Below are 18,299 nucleotides of genomic sequence, written 5' to 3' on the forward strand. Positions count from 1 at the left end.
AGTTAGTCTGACATCTAGTGGAATAACATAGTTTTCATCTAAAAGACTTAAAGTATGTACCTTTGTTTAAATCTAGTAATCCTTAAGTAAAAGGTAGCACCTACTGTAAATGTCTTAAATAGGGTAATCAACTTGAATGTTGCTGTACTAAATTTTATATGTATTTTATCTTATTCATCTGTTCAAAATAAATATTTTGTGCCTACTGTGTACTATACACTTACAAAAAACTTTTAAAATGAGGGGCAGGGGAAATTACATAATGGTTATGCAAAAATATTTTCATGCCTAAGTCTCAAAGGTTTCTAATTCAATATACTGCACTGCCATAAGTTCTAGCCCACCTCTCTCTTATCACTCTTATCACTCCCCCATTGGGAGCATGGATCAGAGTTGTTTTGGGGTGCAGAAGGGAGGATTTCTGGCTTCTATAATTGCTTCTCTGCTGGACTTGAATGTTGGCAGGTCAATACATATCCCCAGCCTCTTTCTATCTTTGCCTAGTGGAGCAGAGCTCTGGAGAGATGAGGTTCCAGGACACATTGGTGAAATCATCTGCCCAGAGAAGGCAGAATGGAATCATGGTAATATCTGAAACTTGGTGTCTGGAAGGTGGCAGGACATAAAGTGAGACAAAATGGTGAATGAACATGGACCAAAAAGTAGGAACAAAGCAGATGAGATCAGGAATCTTAGGTTGGAAGGAAGCTAGGAATTCCACAACGGCATGTTTCCAGGGGCACATGTCCTATGGTAGTCCCTGCCTGAGTTTGATAGCTAGCATGAAGTCTGCTTAAGCGCACATGGTGCAAAGGGTAAGGATCCAGGTGTGAGTCCAGCTCTCCACCTGCAAGGGCATTGCTTCACAGGGGGTGAAGCAGATCTGCAGGTCTTTCTCTCCCCCTCTGTTTTCCCCTACTCTCTCAATTTCTCTCCGTCCTATCCAACAACAAAACATCGGCAGCAACACCAAAGGAAAAAAGATGACCTCCAGGAGCAGTGGATTCATAATGCAGGCACAGAACCCCACTGATAACCCTAGAGACAATATTAATTAATTAATTAATTAATTAAAAGTAAATTTAAAAACACTGTCTAAGAAAAATAGTGTCAGAATATAGAAATGGACTGGAAAGTTAGATTAGGGCAGAAAAAAGCTCTCATTCTTGAAAATATACTCTGGATAGAATTAACTATTTACGGGTGTGGGGCAGTAGCGCAGCAGGTTAAGCACAGGTGGCGCAAAGCACAAGGACCAGCTTAAGAATCCCGATTCGATCCCCCGGCTCCCCACCTGTAGGGGAGTCACTTCACAAGCAGGGAAGCAGGTCTGCAGGTGTTTGTCTTTCCCCTTTTCTGTCTTGCCCTCCTCTCTCCATTTCTCTCTGTCTTATCTAACAACGACATCAATAACAACAACAATAATAACTACAACAACAATTTTAAAAAACCCAACAAGGGCAACAAAAGGGAAAATAAATAAATAAATATAAAATTTTTTAAAAAGAATTAACGATTGACCTCCACCCACCCGACCCAGGGCATATATATATTTAGCACCAGAGCTGTGTATCCTATGAATATGGCAGGTTTTTCAAGGGTAATGTCAATCAAGAAAATCCCACTAGCGTCTTCACTTGGCTGTGGCCGACAGGCATAATTTTCGCATCACTTTTCCTTAACTTCCTCATTTTGGTCTAAAACAAACCTTGAGTGATTTGAGTTTCCTCATGAGAACTTCAGTCCCTCCCTTTGAGAATATTACCATTTAGGTGGCATTCATGGGAATGCATTTTTAAAAGTATTTTAGATATTTAGAGTCCATTATATGCTCTGAAAGACTAGTTAGTCTTAGGATAGGCCTGACAGGGTTGATATGTTACAGAGTTTTTTTTTTTTTTATTCAAATATCAATGAGAAACCACTAAAGGTTTTCAATCAATAAATTAATTTAATTAAGATCCAAATTTTTTTAATTTAGAAAAGGCTAGGTGTATTTATAGAACAATTTAAAAGTTGTTTACTGATTGAGTGCTACTCTTATTGAGGAATTTTGTTTTTAAGTGTATTAATAGTATTGTAGTTACGTTTACCAATGGTATTATATTTAGCAAAACAAATAATAATAGTCTGCACAGTTTATAGATGTACATGTAGAAATATAATGAATTAAAACTAGCATCTGTGTATAGATATAAATGAAGTTACTTGTTGCATAAAGTGAGAAGGGTAGGAGGGAAAGGATTATAAATTGAGGGACCTTCTTTATTAAAGTCAGAGAGATGCGGATGGTCCAAAAAAAGTATCTCCTTAAGAACAGCAGAAGGAGGGGCTGGGTGGTGGTGCACCTGGTTAAGCGCACATGTGACAGTGTGCAAGGACTCAGGTTCAAGCCCCGGGTCTCCACCTACAGGGGGAAAGCTTTGCAAGTGGTAAATCAGTGTTGTACGACTCTCTCTCTCTCTCTCTCTCTCTGTCTCTCTCTCTCTTTCTCTCTCTCTCCTATCTCAATTTCTGGCTGTCTTTATCCAATAAATAAAAAAATAATAAAAATTTTTTTAAAAAGAATAGCAGAAGGAAAATCAGAGGAGTGTTCTATCATGGAAGCCAAAGGAAGAGAGATTTCAAGAGGGATACAATGAATATAAAGTACTGAACACAGCACAAGGTAAATGTTGACTATTGTATCTGTTATTATGATAAATGAAAAAGAACAAGAGCAGCATATAAAGTAGTGGGAGGAGATTCAGACAGTGGAGTCACCAGTGACATCAGGAGGGAGAATAATGTTGTGGAGTGAAGGGTTCAGGGAGACAGCCAGCCAGCCTGTGAGAGCACTATGTCTGGGGCCCCAGATTCAATCTCTCATGAGTACAATTATGAGTGCCTTGTAAGTGATAGTTTAATTGGGTGTTAAATTCTAAATATATTATTTTTTCCCTCAGCTCTTTGAAGATCTAGTTTCACTAACTCTAGTTTCCTCTTCACTCAGGAAAAACCCATTGCTGCTCTATTTCTCATCTCATAGTTATTCAAAAGTTATCTGTCTTTTACATCTGATTCCTGTCTAGATTTTTATCTTTTTGTTATAAATGACTTTCCATAATATGTTAAGTAGGACTTCCTTTTGGCAGGCTGGATAAGCTTACTGGTTGCTATTCCTCATGCAACTGACCATAGAAATTGCTCAGAATAGTTTTTTAAAAAAGTATTTATTTATTTATTCCCTTTTGTTGCCCTTGTTATTTTATTATTGTAGTTATTATTGTTGTTGTTACTAATGTCATCATTGTTGGATAGGACAGAGAGAAATGGAAAGAGGAGGGGAAGACAGAGAGGGGGAAAGAAAGGTAAGACACCTACAGACCTGCTTCACCAGCCATGAAGCGACCCCCCTGCAGGTGGGGAGCTGGGGACTCAAACCGGGATCCTTGAGCTGGTCGTTCCAAGCTACCTGTGCTTAACCGGCTGCACAGAATAGGTTTTTGTTAGTTGATCTCATGGGTGAACAACAGATAAGTGGATTTATTTGAAATTTCCCTTAAAAACTTAAGTTTAAATTTATATCACTTCAGTGGTCCAGGAGGTGGCACAGTGGATAAAGTGTTGGACTCTCAAGCTAAGAGGTTGTGAGTTCAAGCCCCGGCAGCACATGAGTGATGTCTGGTTCTTTCTCTCTTTCCTCCTACCCCTCTCATTAATAAATAAATAAAATATTTTTTAAAAATTTATATCACTTCATTGGATGACAGTGAAACCAGAACAAAAGAGAGAAAGAAAGAAAGAAAGAAAGGAAGGAAGGAAGGAAGGAAGGAAGGAAGGAAGGAAGGAAGGAAGGAAGGAAGATGAAAACACTGTTAGGAACACAGAAAGCCAAATATTGTCACACTAGCTTTTGTAAAAAAGGGAAAAAGTTTTATGGCCACCCAGGCCCACAATGGAAAGCTAAGTCATCATTTCACATCAACGTCTCTGACTATAAAAGGTGAGTGAGCATTTTTGCAGGTAGAAGTGGGGAAGGGCAGAAAAGTCAGGAGCTGAAATTAGGGGACCTCGGGGAGGGATCCAAGGGTTTTATTATCATTTGGTCTCTAGAGTTTCCTAGGTCACAGACTTATCAAACTCTGTCCTCCAACAAAGTTTATCAATAGTTTTTAGTCTTTGAACTGTTCTTTATTATTTCCAAAGGGCGGAACCAAGAACAGGACGACAGACAGTGTGAGTCTGTTACTGCCTTTTAATTTTACAAATACAATTTTATAATAGTACTAACTGCTAACAGAGTACAGATAGTTAAATCCAATTCAATTTATTAAGCTCAGAGTATCTCAAACCTGCCTCTCTAATCCCATGCCTGATCAGAGCCAACAGCCCCCTCTTTTTGGAGACTTGAGTTTTTTTTTTGGGGGGGGGTTATTTGTATGCTTGGTTTTTTTTTTTTTCTTTCAACTCCAATGTCACTTTATTGAGGAAATGTTGATTTCTGTTGTCACAAGGGTACATTTCCACATTTTCCCAGGATAAATGTCAGTACATTTCACCTTCAAACAAACCATCATCTTATTCTATCAAAGGGTTATAGGTCCCCAACATACTTTTTGTAATCCACTTTTCAACAGAAAAGATCTTGAATGAAGTCTGTTTTGGAAGAGAAGAGCAAGAAGAGAAAAGCAAAAATTCAAATTAGGAGTGCCTGAAGTTTTCAGTATTTCTTAGGAGATGTTATTACGTTCTTTGGTAAGAACGTAGTATCAGGAAAGATAAAGGCTGGGGGGGGGGAATGAGAGGTCATAAAGAGTTGCTTTCTAAAGTCATAAGAATGAATGTAATCACCAAAGGGGTGTATATAAAGACATCACCTGATCTTTCTTTTGTTGAATCACTAGTGCTTAAGACTAGAATGATAAATTATTGAATTTATTATTATGCTAGAATCTCTCATAATTTATTATTGCATTCCAGCTATGGTGTTTAATGATTTTTACTTCACTGCTTGAAAGAGTTAAAGACATAAGCTAATTTTCATGTGGGATAAAATAAAAATGAATTAAGAAACTGAGTTTTAATAAAGTCTCCTTACTCTCATGCCTTGAAATATCAGTGATATGTTCATTTCACTAAAGGTAATTTAATTCTAGTATGGGTCATACTAAGCACTATGAGTCAACCTGTTATTGCACTCTTCCTTTTAGTCTTCACCCCAGTTCAAAATTATCACTAACATGAAATAAAAGTGTAATCAAGCTTTACTATATAGTGGAGTATTAAGTCCTCTTGATGAAAACATGAACAGAATAGGTAAGATTTCCAAAAAATATCTGAAAGAGAATATTTTAAGGAACCCAGAATTTTCATTCAGAGTCAAAGGATGTCATGAATTATTGTAAAATTCTAAGTGTAACAGAAAACAATATATATTTATATATATGTATATATATATATATATCATTTTGTGGTGACAGAAGGTTTCAGATTGTTGGTTAAGAACTATGTATGGCAAGCCTTGCTTACTGTGTCAAAAATGGGTTTATTTTCATTGGAAATATGATGCCAATATATAATTATATTAGTTCTTAATAATAAAAAGGTAGACAAAATCAGATTCTTTCATTACATATTAAAATTTTGAGGAGGGACTAAAGTCTTCCTCCCCACACACACACAATTTTTTATAAAGTGCATAAAATTCTATTGTAAAACAAACCTTTTTTTTTTTAACCTCCAGGGTTTTTGCTGGGGCTCAGTGCCTACACTATGAATCCACTGCTCCTAGAGGCCATCATTTCCCATTTTTGTTGCCCTTGTTGTTGAATGGGACAGAGAGAAATTGAGGGAGAAGGAGAAGACAGAGAAGGGGAGAGAAAGACAGACACTTGCATACCTGCTTCACCGCTTCTGAGGCAACTCCCCTGACATTTTCTCTCTATCAAAATAAATAAATAGATAGATAGATGATAGATAGATAGATAAAATGTTTAAATGAGTCTAATAGTTCTCTTTTGTGAAAAAAGAAAAATATGACATTTAGCTAATAATTTTAATTCATTTTTTTCTGTCAAATTCAAGCTAATTTAATGCCTTTTCCACTGTTTTTTCTCCTTTCTTTGTATGTCTACCTCTCTCACTACATTCTTCACCTTTACTTATATAGAAAGAAAGCTTCACAAAATGTTAAGACTGAGCAGGAAGGACAGAGGGTTGTTGGAAAAGTCATGACACATTTTTCTATGCCAAATGTGTGATGAGTTTTCCACCAACCCAATAGCATAATGGTTATCCAAAAGGACTTTCATGCCTGAGGTTCTGAAGTTCCAGGTTCAGTCTCCAGAACTACCATAAGCCAAAACTGAGCAATACTCAAGAAAGAGAGATAGAAAGGAAAAAAGACTTTCTAAGTCCTTCCCTTTCCCCCTAGGACTACGGTCAGCAACCCGCCACCACACACACCCTTATCAGATAGATACTCTAGATAAGCCCATCTGAGTATCCATTGAAAATGGATTCCAGAAGAATTTAAAGACGGGTGCTGTCTTTGTTGATTTCACAGCAGCCTATGACACGGTCTGGCACCGTGGTCTCCTAGTCAAGATCTCAAGATGCCCGCCTCCATGGGTGGCCAACACTATGTCGTTTCTTCTCCAAAACAGAAGATTCCAGGTGCATCTGGGTGACAAGTCTAGCAGATGGAGACTTGTCTCAAGTGGCCTCCCCCAAGGCTCTGTTCTGGCTCCTGCGCTATTTAATATTTACATCAATGACCTTCCAGAAGCTTCTTCAAGGAAGTTCATCTACACCGATGACATCTGCTGTGCAACTCAGGCATCCAAGTTTGACATCCTCGAGGAAACACTCACGAAAGACATGTCTCTGATATCTGATTACTGTAAAAAATGGCGACTAATCCCTAGCACTGCTAAAACAGTATCATCTGTTTTCCATCTACACCATGCCTTGGCCTCGCGTGAGCTTAATGTGCAGCTTGACAATACGAGAATCCGGCATGAAGCCCAGCCAGTCTATCTTGGCGTTACTCTCGATCGCACCCTGTCACTTCACGAACATCTCATAAAAACTGCAGCAAAGGTGAGTGAGAGGAATCACATCATTGCAAGACTGGCCAGCTCCTCATGGGGCGCGAGCGCTTCCACACTGCGATCATCATCTCTGGCATTATGCTATTCCACTGCAGAATACTGTGGCCCAGTATGGTTCCGTAGCCCCCATGTCCACTTGGTCGATTCCAAATTATATTCCTCCATGAGGATAATTTCTGGAACCATCCATTCCACCCCGGTTCCATGGCTGCCAGTTCTTAGCAACATCGCCCCGCCAGATATTCGTCGGGATGCGGCATCATCTAAGTTCATTTCCCACATCTACGCTCGACCGGACCTGCCAAGATACGCGGATATCTTCGCCCACCCTGTCCAACGCTTGACGTCTCGTCACCCAATCTGGTCCCCTACGCCTACACTGAACTTCTCTGTTCCAGACTCTTGGAAACAGAGTTGGCAGTCAGCTGAAGTAAAGAACAAACACCTCATCACAGACCCCTGCAAGTGTCAACCCGGCTTTGACCTAGCACGTTATGATTGGGCCCTCCTCAATCGCTATCGAACAGGCCATGGCCGATGCACCGCTATGTTCCATCGCTGGGGAGCCAGAGACGACCCAAACTGCCCCTGCGGCTCCAGACAGACTATGACCCACATAGTCAACGACTGCCACCTCTCCAGATTCAAAGGAGGTCTCGAAACTTTACATCAGGCTCAACCTGACGCTGTTGACTGGCTACAGAAGAAGGGCAAATGCTAGAAGAAGAAGCCCATCTGAGATAGAAGGAGGGAGCAAGAGTGACACATATGGCATGGCTTCACCACTCATGAATTTTCCCTCCTGCAGGTGAAGACTGGGGGCTTGAACCCAGATCCTTATGCCTTGTACTATGTGCATTCAACCAAGTGTACCCCGCCCAAGAACCTGTATTTCTAGAATACTTATATGCTTAAAAAGCAAGATCACCTCAAAGAAAATAAACAACTCGGGGAGTCGGGCTGTAGCTCAGTGGGTTAAGCTCAGGTGGCGCAAAGCACAAGATAGGCATAAGGATCCCGGTTCGAGCCCCCGGCTCCCCACCTGCAGGGGAGTCGCTTCACAAGTGGTGAAGCAGGTCTGCAGGTGTCTATCTTTCTCTGCCCCTCTCTGTCTTCCCCTCCTCTCTCCATTTCTCTCTGTCCTATCTAACAACAACAACATCAATAACAATAATAACTATAACAACAATGAAAAACAACAAGGACAACAAAAGAGAAAATAAATAAATAAAATATTTAAAAAAAACATTTTAAAAAATAAATAAACAACTTGTTTGGCTTTGTATGTTAACTCTTTTCAACCACCAGGTTCCAGATGCTAGCATGATGCTGACCAGACTTCCCTAGACAGACAACCCCACCGATGTGTCCTGGAGATCCGCTTCCCAGAACCCTGCCCCATTAGGGAAAGAGAGAGGCAGGCTGGGAGTATGGATCAACCTGTCAACGCCCATGTTCTGCATCCCACAATGACCTTGGGTCCGTAGTCCCAGAGGGTTAAAGAATAGGAAAGCTATCAGCAGAGGGGATGGGATACAGAGTTCTGGTGGAGGGAATTGTGTGGAGTTGTAACCCTCTTATCCTATGGTTTTGTCAGTGTTTCCTTTTTATAAATAAATTTTTTTTAAAAAAGAAAGAAAGTAAGAGAGAGAGAAAGGAAGAAAAGTTAACACTGAGATATGTGGTTGCTTTCTTTCTTCTTTGCCCAGCTCTTTGCCATTTGAATGTTTTAAGAAGTATCCATCAGGAGTCGGGTGGTAGCGCAGCGGGTTGGGCGCACTAGGCGCAAGGCGCAGGGACCAGTGTAGGGATCCGGGTTTAAGCCCCCAGCTCCCCGCCTGAGAGGGGTCTCTTCGCAGGCGGTGAAGTAGGTCTGTACGTATCTGTCTTTCTCTCTCCCTGTCTTCCCCTCCTCTCTCCATTTTTCTCTGTCCTGTCCACAATGACAACATTAATAGCAACTACAATGACTACACTGATGAAAAACAACAAGGGAAATAAATAAATAAATACAAGAAAAAAAGTTAAAAAAAAAAAGTATCCATCAAGTGTTAGATCACTACCTTTCAGCCCTAAAAATGGGGCTGGGGGAGACAGCATAATGGTTATACAAAGGAGATTCACACCTGAGGCTTTTTGCGTTCCCAGGCTCAATCCCCAGCAGCACCATCAACCAGAGCTGAGCAGTGCTGTGATCTATCTCTGTCTCTGTCTCTGTATCTCTCACCAAAAATAAAGTAAATAAAAAATTTAAAAATAAATATTAAAATATGAAGAAATATTACATACACACAGACTGAAGTCCAAGCTATATATAATACAAAATTAAAAGTGAAAGCTCTAATTCTCAACTCCTCACCCCATCTTATCTTTTCCTCAAAAATAACCACTGTAGTTTCCTTAAAATTATTTTTAAACTTATGCCTATGCAATAGACCTTTTTATTTACACAAAAACACCCACACAGCTCTGTACCAAGGTTTTTACTAACGTATTTTGTATGTATGTCCACTGCAAGTCCTTCCAACCCCCTTCACATCATGTTCACTATACCCTGTGAATAAAACATTCTAGCAGGCCAGATCACTGCTCAGAATCACACTGAAAATGAGGACACAAGGAAAGGGCAACCCATAGTTCCTCCTTCTTTCAGCCACACCTTGCCCATCAGTAAGTTGAAGGTAAAGAAAATTATTAGCGGAGATAGCATAATAGTGGTGACTTCTCTCTTTTTCTTGCTCTGTGTCTCTCTCTCTCTCATTAAAATAAAATAAATATTTTTAAAAAGAATAATAGTGGAAAATTCATATATCAAGAAATAAAACAGTTAATTTTGTGCAATATTTCTGCTATTTTGATAAGAATACAGATGTGTGTTTGTATCATAAAATAATTCCAGTGATCATTCATAAATATGAAATAATCTTGTGTTTTCATTTTAAATGACAATATACAACATGAAGATACACAGTATAATTTATACTAACACTTAAAATCTTGAGTTTTAGTTGCTTAGAACGGCATTAAGTAGCAAATAAAAGACTATGACAGGTTGAGAGAGGAACCACTGGAGAAAGAAAAAGGGTTATATTTCAGGGTTTTTTTTTCTATTTCTATTTGATAGAACAGAGAAATGGAGAGAGGAGAGAGGAGAGAGGAGAGAGAGAGAGAGAGAGAGATGCCTGCAGGCCAGCTTTGGTGAAATACTCCCCCTTGCAGGTGGGCTAGAACCCAGATTCTCGCTCATATCTGTGTGCTTAACCAAGTGCACCACCCACCAGCCGGCTCTTAAGTATTTTTAATGGTCTTTCTCTGCTTCTTGAACAGGAGTTCCATACTTTCATTTTCCACTGGAGCCTGGAAATTATGTAGTTGGTCCTCCTTATCTTGTTGATCATTATTAAATCACTAATAAAAATAAAGTAATTTTAAAAAAGAATCTGAGAAATTATAGATCAACCAGCCAATGTCTATATCCAGTGGAGAAGCCATTAGAGAAGCCAGAACTCCCACCTTCTGCATTCCATAAAGAATTTTGGTCCATACTCCCAGAGGGATGAAGAATAGGGAACTTTCCAATGGAGGGGATGGGACACAGAGCTCTGGTGGAGGGAACTGTATGGAGTTGTACCCCTGTTATCTTGTCAATTATTATTAAATCACTAATAACAAATTTAAAAAACTGACTTCTGTATCTGTAGCATCTAGAAAACAGGGAGCACAGAATAGGCACCTAATACTCTGAATGAATACATTGTAACATATGAAGCTATTTCTTTAAGACTACCTATACTTATCTTTCTTCTATTAACTTGACAGAAAACATTGTCTTGTATCTAGGAATTAAAAAATGAGTCAGCCACTTAATGGCTTAGTAATGTAAACCACTATGTGAATGGAAACCATAAAACTTTTTTTTCTCATTCTGAAGGAAGTGTAATAGGAAGTAGGTGAGAAGAGTATCTAAGTCTAAGTAGACACTATTTCATTATGAACTTTATACTGACTCACTGCAGACTATTGTGTACTTTTGCTTTCAGGTATATATTTTGCCCTAATTTATGGATACATGTGAACATATGCTGTATCTCAGGGGACCTGGTCTGTATCTAGATTTTGGGACTTTGTTAGGAAATGAACCACCTGGAATGGAATAATGGAATTAGAGAACCCTATGAAAGGAAAGGTCTCACCCGAGTAATGAGGCTGAAGGGTTGACATTCCACGCCTAACATCTCTGGACACAGTCTGAAGTAAAGCATGCTGAGGTGGTACTCGTTGTGTTGATTAGGTTGGGATCGGCGGATGCAGTATCATATGGTAGGAATTGAGAGAAGCATGCAGGAAAGTGAGCCCCACCCTAGAGGTTCCAGGACTGGGGAAATATAAGCTCTATAGAGGAAGTGGGAGGTTCCTGCTGTCCTAGGGTTTAAGATGGCAATAGACAGTTATTGCTATAATCACATTATTTGGCAATTGGGTTAACTTTTAAATATCCCTTGTTAGGATTTGCTGTCTCATACACAACATCACCATAATTTATGTCTTTTGACATTATTTGTATATAACTGTGCTATACAAACCTTTTATCACTAGAACTGGCAGGAGCCTAGAAGATGCTTGAATTCAATCCTGATGGAGTATCTATGTCCCAGAGATCTAAAGTCATTTTAGAGATTGGGCTGAGGTAAGGTTAAGGCATAGGCCACTTAAAGCTCTCAAATCCTAATAAAATTATTTAATAGCTCTATTGAAAAATAAAATATATGATACAGTATCCCTAGTACATAAAATCTTTAAATTAAAAAAAAAAGCATCTGAATAAGAATTGTGAAATCTGGGGGCTGGGTAGTGGTGCATCTGATTACAACGTGCAAGGACCCAGGTTCAAGCCCCTGGTTCCCACCTGCAAGGGAAAAGCTTCACAAATGGTGAAGTGGTGCTGCAGGTGTCTATCACCCCCTTCCTCTCAATTTCTGGCTATCTCTATCCAATAAATAAATAAAGATAATGAAAAAAAAAAGAATTGTGAAATCTGTCCAAACCCCTTTATTCTGAGTGACTTTTAATCAGTCTTCATGATATAGACTGTATTTGAAGTAAGTTAAAACAGATGCAAATGTAGGAGAAACATTAAGAGTAAATTAAGAGTCACGATTTTTGTTTCTCTATGGTCTTTTGTTAGAACTAGAAAATGCAAACTCAGTGGGCTATGAAATAATCCCACATACAGACTTCGGTGTTTTACTACACAACAGCTACAAAAGCAGTGTCTACTGTTTACAGCCTGAAAGATCAGTTGTGAAGGCATTATAAAGGAACAGCAGGTAACATTAATATGTGCATTCATTTCTTCTTTGTGATGGTGACAGTCATTTCTTCCTAAGGTAACTCTAATAGCATGAATTGCTCAGACCCAAAACACTCCCCATGTCTTTCACCCTCAACCTACTTTGTGAAAAACACACAAATGGAAATATATTGAATCTGGGATTTTATCTTTGCTTCGATGTCCATTTTATGTTGCTCTGTAAGGAAAAAAAAAATCCTTTTTCTTTATCGATGTCTTTTTATGAAATATTTTTTATGTATTTAGTATTGGATAGAGACAGAGAAAAATTGAGAAGAGGGGGGAGATAGAGAGGGAAAGAAACAGAGAGACACCTGCAGCCCTGCTTCACCAACTGTGAAGCTTTCCCCCTGCAGGTAGGGACCCCAATCAACAAGACTGCGGGAGGAGATGGGTACAGTTTCATACAATTCCCACCACCAGAGTTCCTTATCCCATGGACCCACGATCATTAAGTGTGCAAAGGGTGAGAGGCCTGGCTCCTATAATTGCTTCTCCCCTGGACATGGGCACTAATAGGTCAATCCATAGCCCCAGCTTATTTCTCTTTCCCCAGTGGGGTAGGGCTCTGGGGAGGTGAGGTTCCAGGACATATTGGTGAGGTCATCTGCCCAAGGAAATCAAGTTGGTGTCATAGTAGCGTGGTGGCGGAAAAGCACTAAGATATCAAGCGGCGCAAAATAATCTGGCACTTAAAGGTAATATAGCAAATGAGATTTGGGGTCTTCCTGCTGGAAGAAGAAGACAGGACGTCTATTTTAGGTATATTCCAAGGGGCCCATGACTACTATTTTTGCCTGAACCCCCCAACTAATATGCAGGCGGGCTAAAAGTATTGTCTGGGAAGATGATGTCAGAGCTGAGAGTAGAGCTAGAAGGCTGGATCAGGGCAGAGAGAAGCTCCCAATATGGGGAAAGTATACAAATACCATTAACTGTAAGCTCTATGGATCTGGCCTATGTCTACTCATATTTAGCCCAGGAGCCTGTGTAACCTCTGCATTCCTGTCAGTATAACAGATTCCATGATCACAGGTAAGAATAGTCTAGGCTGCACTCATTGCAGGACCCGTCTTCCTTAAGTGGTAGAGTATGTTGACCGAGCCCTTTGGAGAGTGGGGCAGTTTCTACCATTGTTCTTCTACACTGAGAAGAACGTCCTCTAGAGGTCCACTGTGTTGTTCCTGATGGAGATGACCACTGATGGTGGAAACAAGGATCTGTTAAAGGTCTAGGTCCATCTTATCTATATGGAAATTCCAGGATTCCCTGACCAAGGTCTTGGATAACGGAGTGGACAAAGTATGCCAGACTCTTGCCCTTACCCAGCTTTTTCAGTCTTTACTTTATCTGGCAGAATTAGACTTAGAGTTACTGAGGGAAGTGAAATAAGAAGTAGGTGAGGAGGGTATCTAGCCTAAATATAAAATACTTGATTAAGTACTTTATGGTATCTTTTTAAAAAATATTTATTTATTTATTCCCTTTTGTTGCCCTTGTTGTTTTATTGTTGTAGTTTTTAACATCATTGTTGGATAGGAGAAAAATGGAGAGGAGGAGAAGACAGAGAAGGGGAGAGAAAGATAGACACCTGCAGACCTGCTTCACCGCTTGTGAAGCAACTCCCCTGCAGGTGGGGAGCTGGGGGCTCGAACCGGGATCCTTACACCAGCCCTTGCGCTTTGTGCCACATGCGCTTAACCCGCTGCGCTACCGCACGACTGTCAATGGTATCTCTTTTTTCTAGGCCTTTCTACTCGCTTGCTGAACTTACTGAGTCACTGTAGACTATTGCACACTTTTCCTTTAAGGTATACATTTCTCCCTCCCCCCAATTTATGAATATATGTACACATGTGCCCTATTCCATGGGCCCTGGTCTATATCTAGGCTCTGTTGCTTTGTTAGGAAATGTGCCAACTGTAATAGAACTAAGGAATCCCATGAGCTAGGAAAGGTCTCACCAGAGTGTATTTGCTGGAGGGTTGACGTCCAGGCCTGGTATCTCTGGACACAGTCCAAAGTGAATCATGTTGAGGTGGCACTGGTTGCATTGATTTGGTTGAGGTCAGTGGGTGCAGTATCCAATGGTGTGGATCAAGAGAAGCATGAAAGAAAATGAGCAGAAGCCCAGAGGTTCCAGGGCTGGGAAACATACAAGTTTTACAGAAAATGAGGAAGGTTGCTTGCTGTCTTAAGGGTTTAAGAAGGCAACAGATAATTGTTATTATAGTCAAGTTATTTAGGAACTTGGTTTACTTTGAAAATCCCATGACTAGGATTTACTGTACCACACAAGACTTTATCAATATTTATGTAATTGAATGCTATTTACAAATAACTACATCTTATATATTGACAAGACCAGTTGCTTCTAGTCTCCCTAGCCTAAGATTATAGGTGATTTAATATTTCCCAAATATGATTTGAAATTCATTAACAATCTAAGCCCAGTGTTAAAATTCAATTTACTAATTTGAAATCTTAAGTGTTTAAATGGATATATACTCAGAACTGAAGTCTATAAAGAGCTTGAGTGGTCTGGGAGGTGGCGCAGTGGATAAGACTTTGGACTCTCAAGCCTGAGGTCCTGAGTTCAGTCCCCGGCAGCACATGTACCAGAGTGATGTCTGGTCCTTTCTCTCTCTCTCCTATCATTTCTCAGGAATAAATAAGTAAATAAAATATTTTTTTAAAAAAAGAGCTCAAGACATTCGATCTATTTTCCCCTCTCATGTTGATTAGTGATTCATAAGACTTTAAGTTACCTGGAGTATCTATTAACATCATTCCCATCACCAAAGTCTGTGCCTTCCCCCTCCAGAGTCTTTTTACTTTGGTGTAATACTCCAAACTCAGTCAAATTCTGGTTTGTGTTTCCTTTTCTATTCTTCTTTCTCAACTTCTGTTTGAGTGGAATCATCCCATTCTCATCTTTCTCTTTCTGGCTTATCTCACTTTACATAATTCCTTCTAGCTCCATCCAGGATGGGTCAGAGAAGGTGGATTCATAATTATTAATAGATGATTACTCAGATTCTTATTTATTAGTAAAGTTTGCCAGGCTGAAGAGTTAAAAGTCATTATACCTCTCTCACCACTTTCTTTTAATTCCCTTTTTTTAAAATTATATTTATTTATTGGATAGATACAGCCAGAAATCCAGAGGAAAGGGGGATGATATGGAGAGAGCAGAGAGACACCTGCAGCCCTGCTTCACCACTCACAAAGCTTTCCCCCTGCAGGTGGGAACGGCCTTGAACCCAGGTTCTTGCCCGTTGTAATATGTGTGCCCAACCAGGTGCGCCACCACCTGGACCCTGTATTTGTGTCTTTGACCAAAGACTGTATCTGTGGCAATGTCCTTTGCACACAACAGGCACCTAGCACAGACCCTTTAGTCCAGGATGTGCAATGCCACCTTAGTCACAGAGTTCTCCTGGCAGCAAACAGAGCTGTAGATAGAGATGTTCTCAAATAATGGAGAGCTTCCTGCGAGCAGGGATGGTCTTTTCTCAGCTTGGTATCTCCAGCAACAGATTCAGTACAGGTAGACAGCAGGTCCTTAATAATGCTAAATGAGCAACTGATTTGGTGCAGACAAAAAAAAAAGAAAGAATTAAAGAAAGACAGGAAGGAAGGAAGCTCAACGCGGGTGGGGCACACCTGTTACAATTCACAAGGACTCTGGTTTGAGCCCCCTGTCCGCACCTGCAGGTGAAAAGCTTTGCAAGTGATGAAGCAATGTAGCAGGTGTCTCTCTCCTATGACTGACTCCCTTCCCTCTTGATTTCTGTCTGTCTCTATCCAATAAATAACGTGTTTTTTTTTTTTAAAGCCTCAACCCTAGTCTTGAAAAACATTCATCAAGTGCCACCAGCTGTCAGGAAGGAGCAAGGCGCGGGTGCTGCAAGACTGACAAGTGAACTGGTTCTCACATCCCAGATATTGCAATGCTATGCTCATTCCCTAATTATTCCTCCTAGAAAACACACACCCACACGCGGGTGCTGCAAGACTGACAGGTGAACGGGTTCTCACTTCCCAGATAATGCAATGCTATGCTCTCATTCCCATATTTCCCCCTAGAACACACGCACACGCACACGCACACGCACACGCACTGTGCTTCGCCGCAGACTCGCCGGCTAGAGATCCCGCCAGGCTCCCTCCAGCCAGCGCGAGCCTCCCTCGAGACCCAGGTCGCGCGCGTGGCTAAGCCGCCGCGAGCCTGAAGGGGTCGCTGTTCCCGCGAGAACCTCTGAAAGAGGCCCCGCCCCGCGGCCGCCGCTCGCTTCCTCCGTTGAAAAGCCGCCTCCCCACCCCTCCTCCACCCACCCACCCCCGCCTGGGCGCCCCCGGCCGAACGCCGGGCCGTCGGCCTCCTACACGCCCCGCGCCGACGTTAGTGGCCTCACCCAGGGCCGCGGAGGCTCGGTGGCCGCCGCTCGGACGTGCGGCCCGCCGGGAGGCGCTGCTTCTCTCCCCCCCCCTCGGCCCCACCCTCACGCTCCCCACCCCGTGACGGAAACGACGGCTGCGGCGGTGGCGGCGGCGGAGCTGGCGCCGCCTCCCTCCACCGACCACGTCCGCCCCCGCCGCCGCGCTCGCCCGGCGCCCCAGCCCGGCCGCGGCGCCTCCCCGCTAGGTCAGCCGGCGGCCCCGCCCGCCCGCCGCCCAGAATGAACATCATGGATTTCAACGTGAAGAAGCTGGCGGCCGACGCCGGCACCTTTCTCAGTCGCGCCGTCCAGGTACCTGGACTCGGGGCGGCGGCTGTGTGGGAGCCCGAGGCGGGGGCGGGGTGGATGGGGGCCTCGGGGTTTGGCGGGGATGGGCGGGGAGGGGGCCGCGTCGGCGTCGGCGGGCGGCCGGAGGTCTCGGAGGGGCCCGGGGGACGGAGGGGCGCGGCCATGCTGCCCCCACCCGCACACCCACCCAGCCGGGCCCGCGGCGGTTTGCCGTCGCCCCCTTGGGCCCAACCGCCGCTGCGGGAGAAGCAGACGGACCCTTGGCGTCTTCTGGCGCCGGGAAGGATGGAGGGAGGGAGGGAGGGAGGGAGGACACCTTGAGCTCGGCCGCCTGGGGGACCGCCTTCCCGGGTCCCCGGGGTGTGTGTGTGTGTTGCGGGGGGACAGGCCGGGTCCGAGGAGGAAGTTTGCTTTTCGTGCCCTGGCTCCTTGGCAGCCCTGGGGGGGCCATGGAGGTCGGCGCTGGGCGAGCAGACCGGGGCCAAGGCCCAGGGGGGCAGCTCCGGGGGGGTTAGGGGTGGAGGGTTCCCCCCGCCTCCGGGATGGGGGGTGGGTGGAGGTCGGGGTCCCCACCCCCTTTTCTTTTCCAGCGGAGGGAAAGGCCAGAGGGGAGGCTCCTCCTGGTGGCTGAGTTTCTTCCAGGGCAGGAAAAAAATAAATAAATAAGTGAAGCTGCTCCGTGTGTGCGGGCTATTCCGCAATCAAGGAAGTGCCAGTCCTGGGGAACTCGGGACAGTGGGTTGGGTTTTGGTTCTGTTGGTTGGTTTGTTCTGTTTTCTTTTCTTTTCTTTGTTTTCTTTCTCTCTCTCCTCCTCCTCCTCCTCTCGACGGTCGTCACCCACATTCTGCGGACGCAGTGGCACCTCTGAGCAGATGGGCCACAGTCCGAGCACGAATCACGTGGCTTGTAAACAGTCTGGCGTGGAAGCGGCGTGACGCAGCCGCGACTTGGCAGCAAGCAGTTGTTGTTGTCTCGGTGTCTGGAAAGGGACGACAGGACAACAACACAGCAACAACAACAAAAAAAAAAAAAAGGGTTTTTCTGGTACGCCCTGACCCAAAGGACGTTGAAATGTAAAATGAGTGGTGTGGCTCGCTCTAGCG

The 18,299-nt window shown here is 42.8% G+C and overlaps 1 protein-coding gene across 5 annotated transcripts in view; it reads left to right on the forward strand.

The window, feature by feature from the left end:
• Positions 1 to 16,975: 16,975 nt before the first annotated feature.
• The window catches only part of SH3GLB1 (SH3 domain containing GRB2 like, endophilin B1), a 41,284-nt gene continuing 39,960 nt past the window's right edge, over positions 16,976 to 18,299 (forward strand). Inside the window, exon 1 of one of the 5 annotated variants that reach the window (XM_060202286.1) lies at positions 16,976 to 17,198. In XM_060202286.1, the coding sequence (XP_060058269.1) occupies positions 17,127 to 17,198 (72 nt within the window). In that variant the 5' untranslated portion in view covers positions 16,976 to 17,126. The remainder of the gene's footprint in view (positions 17,199 to 18,299) is intronic. The other 4 variants (XM_007529961.3, XM_007529964.3, XM_060202287.1 and 1 more) reach the window with 4 other exon arrangements.

Source organism: Erinaceus europaeus, chromosome 11 (genome assembly GCF_950295315.1).
Source record: "Erinaceus europaeus chromosome 11, mEriEur2.1, whole genome shotgun sequence".
NCBI lineage: Eukaryota > Metazoa > Chordata > Mammalia > Eulipotyphla > Erinaceidae > Erinaceus > Erinaceus europaeus.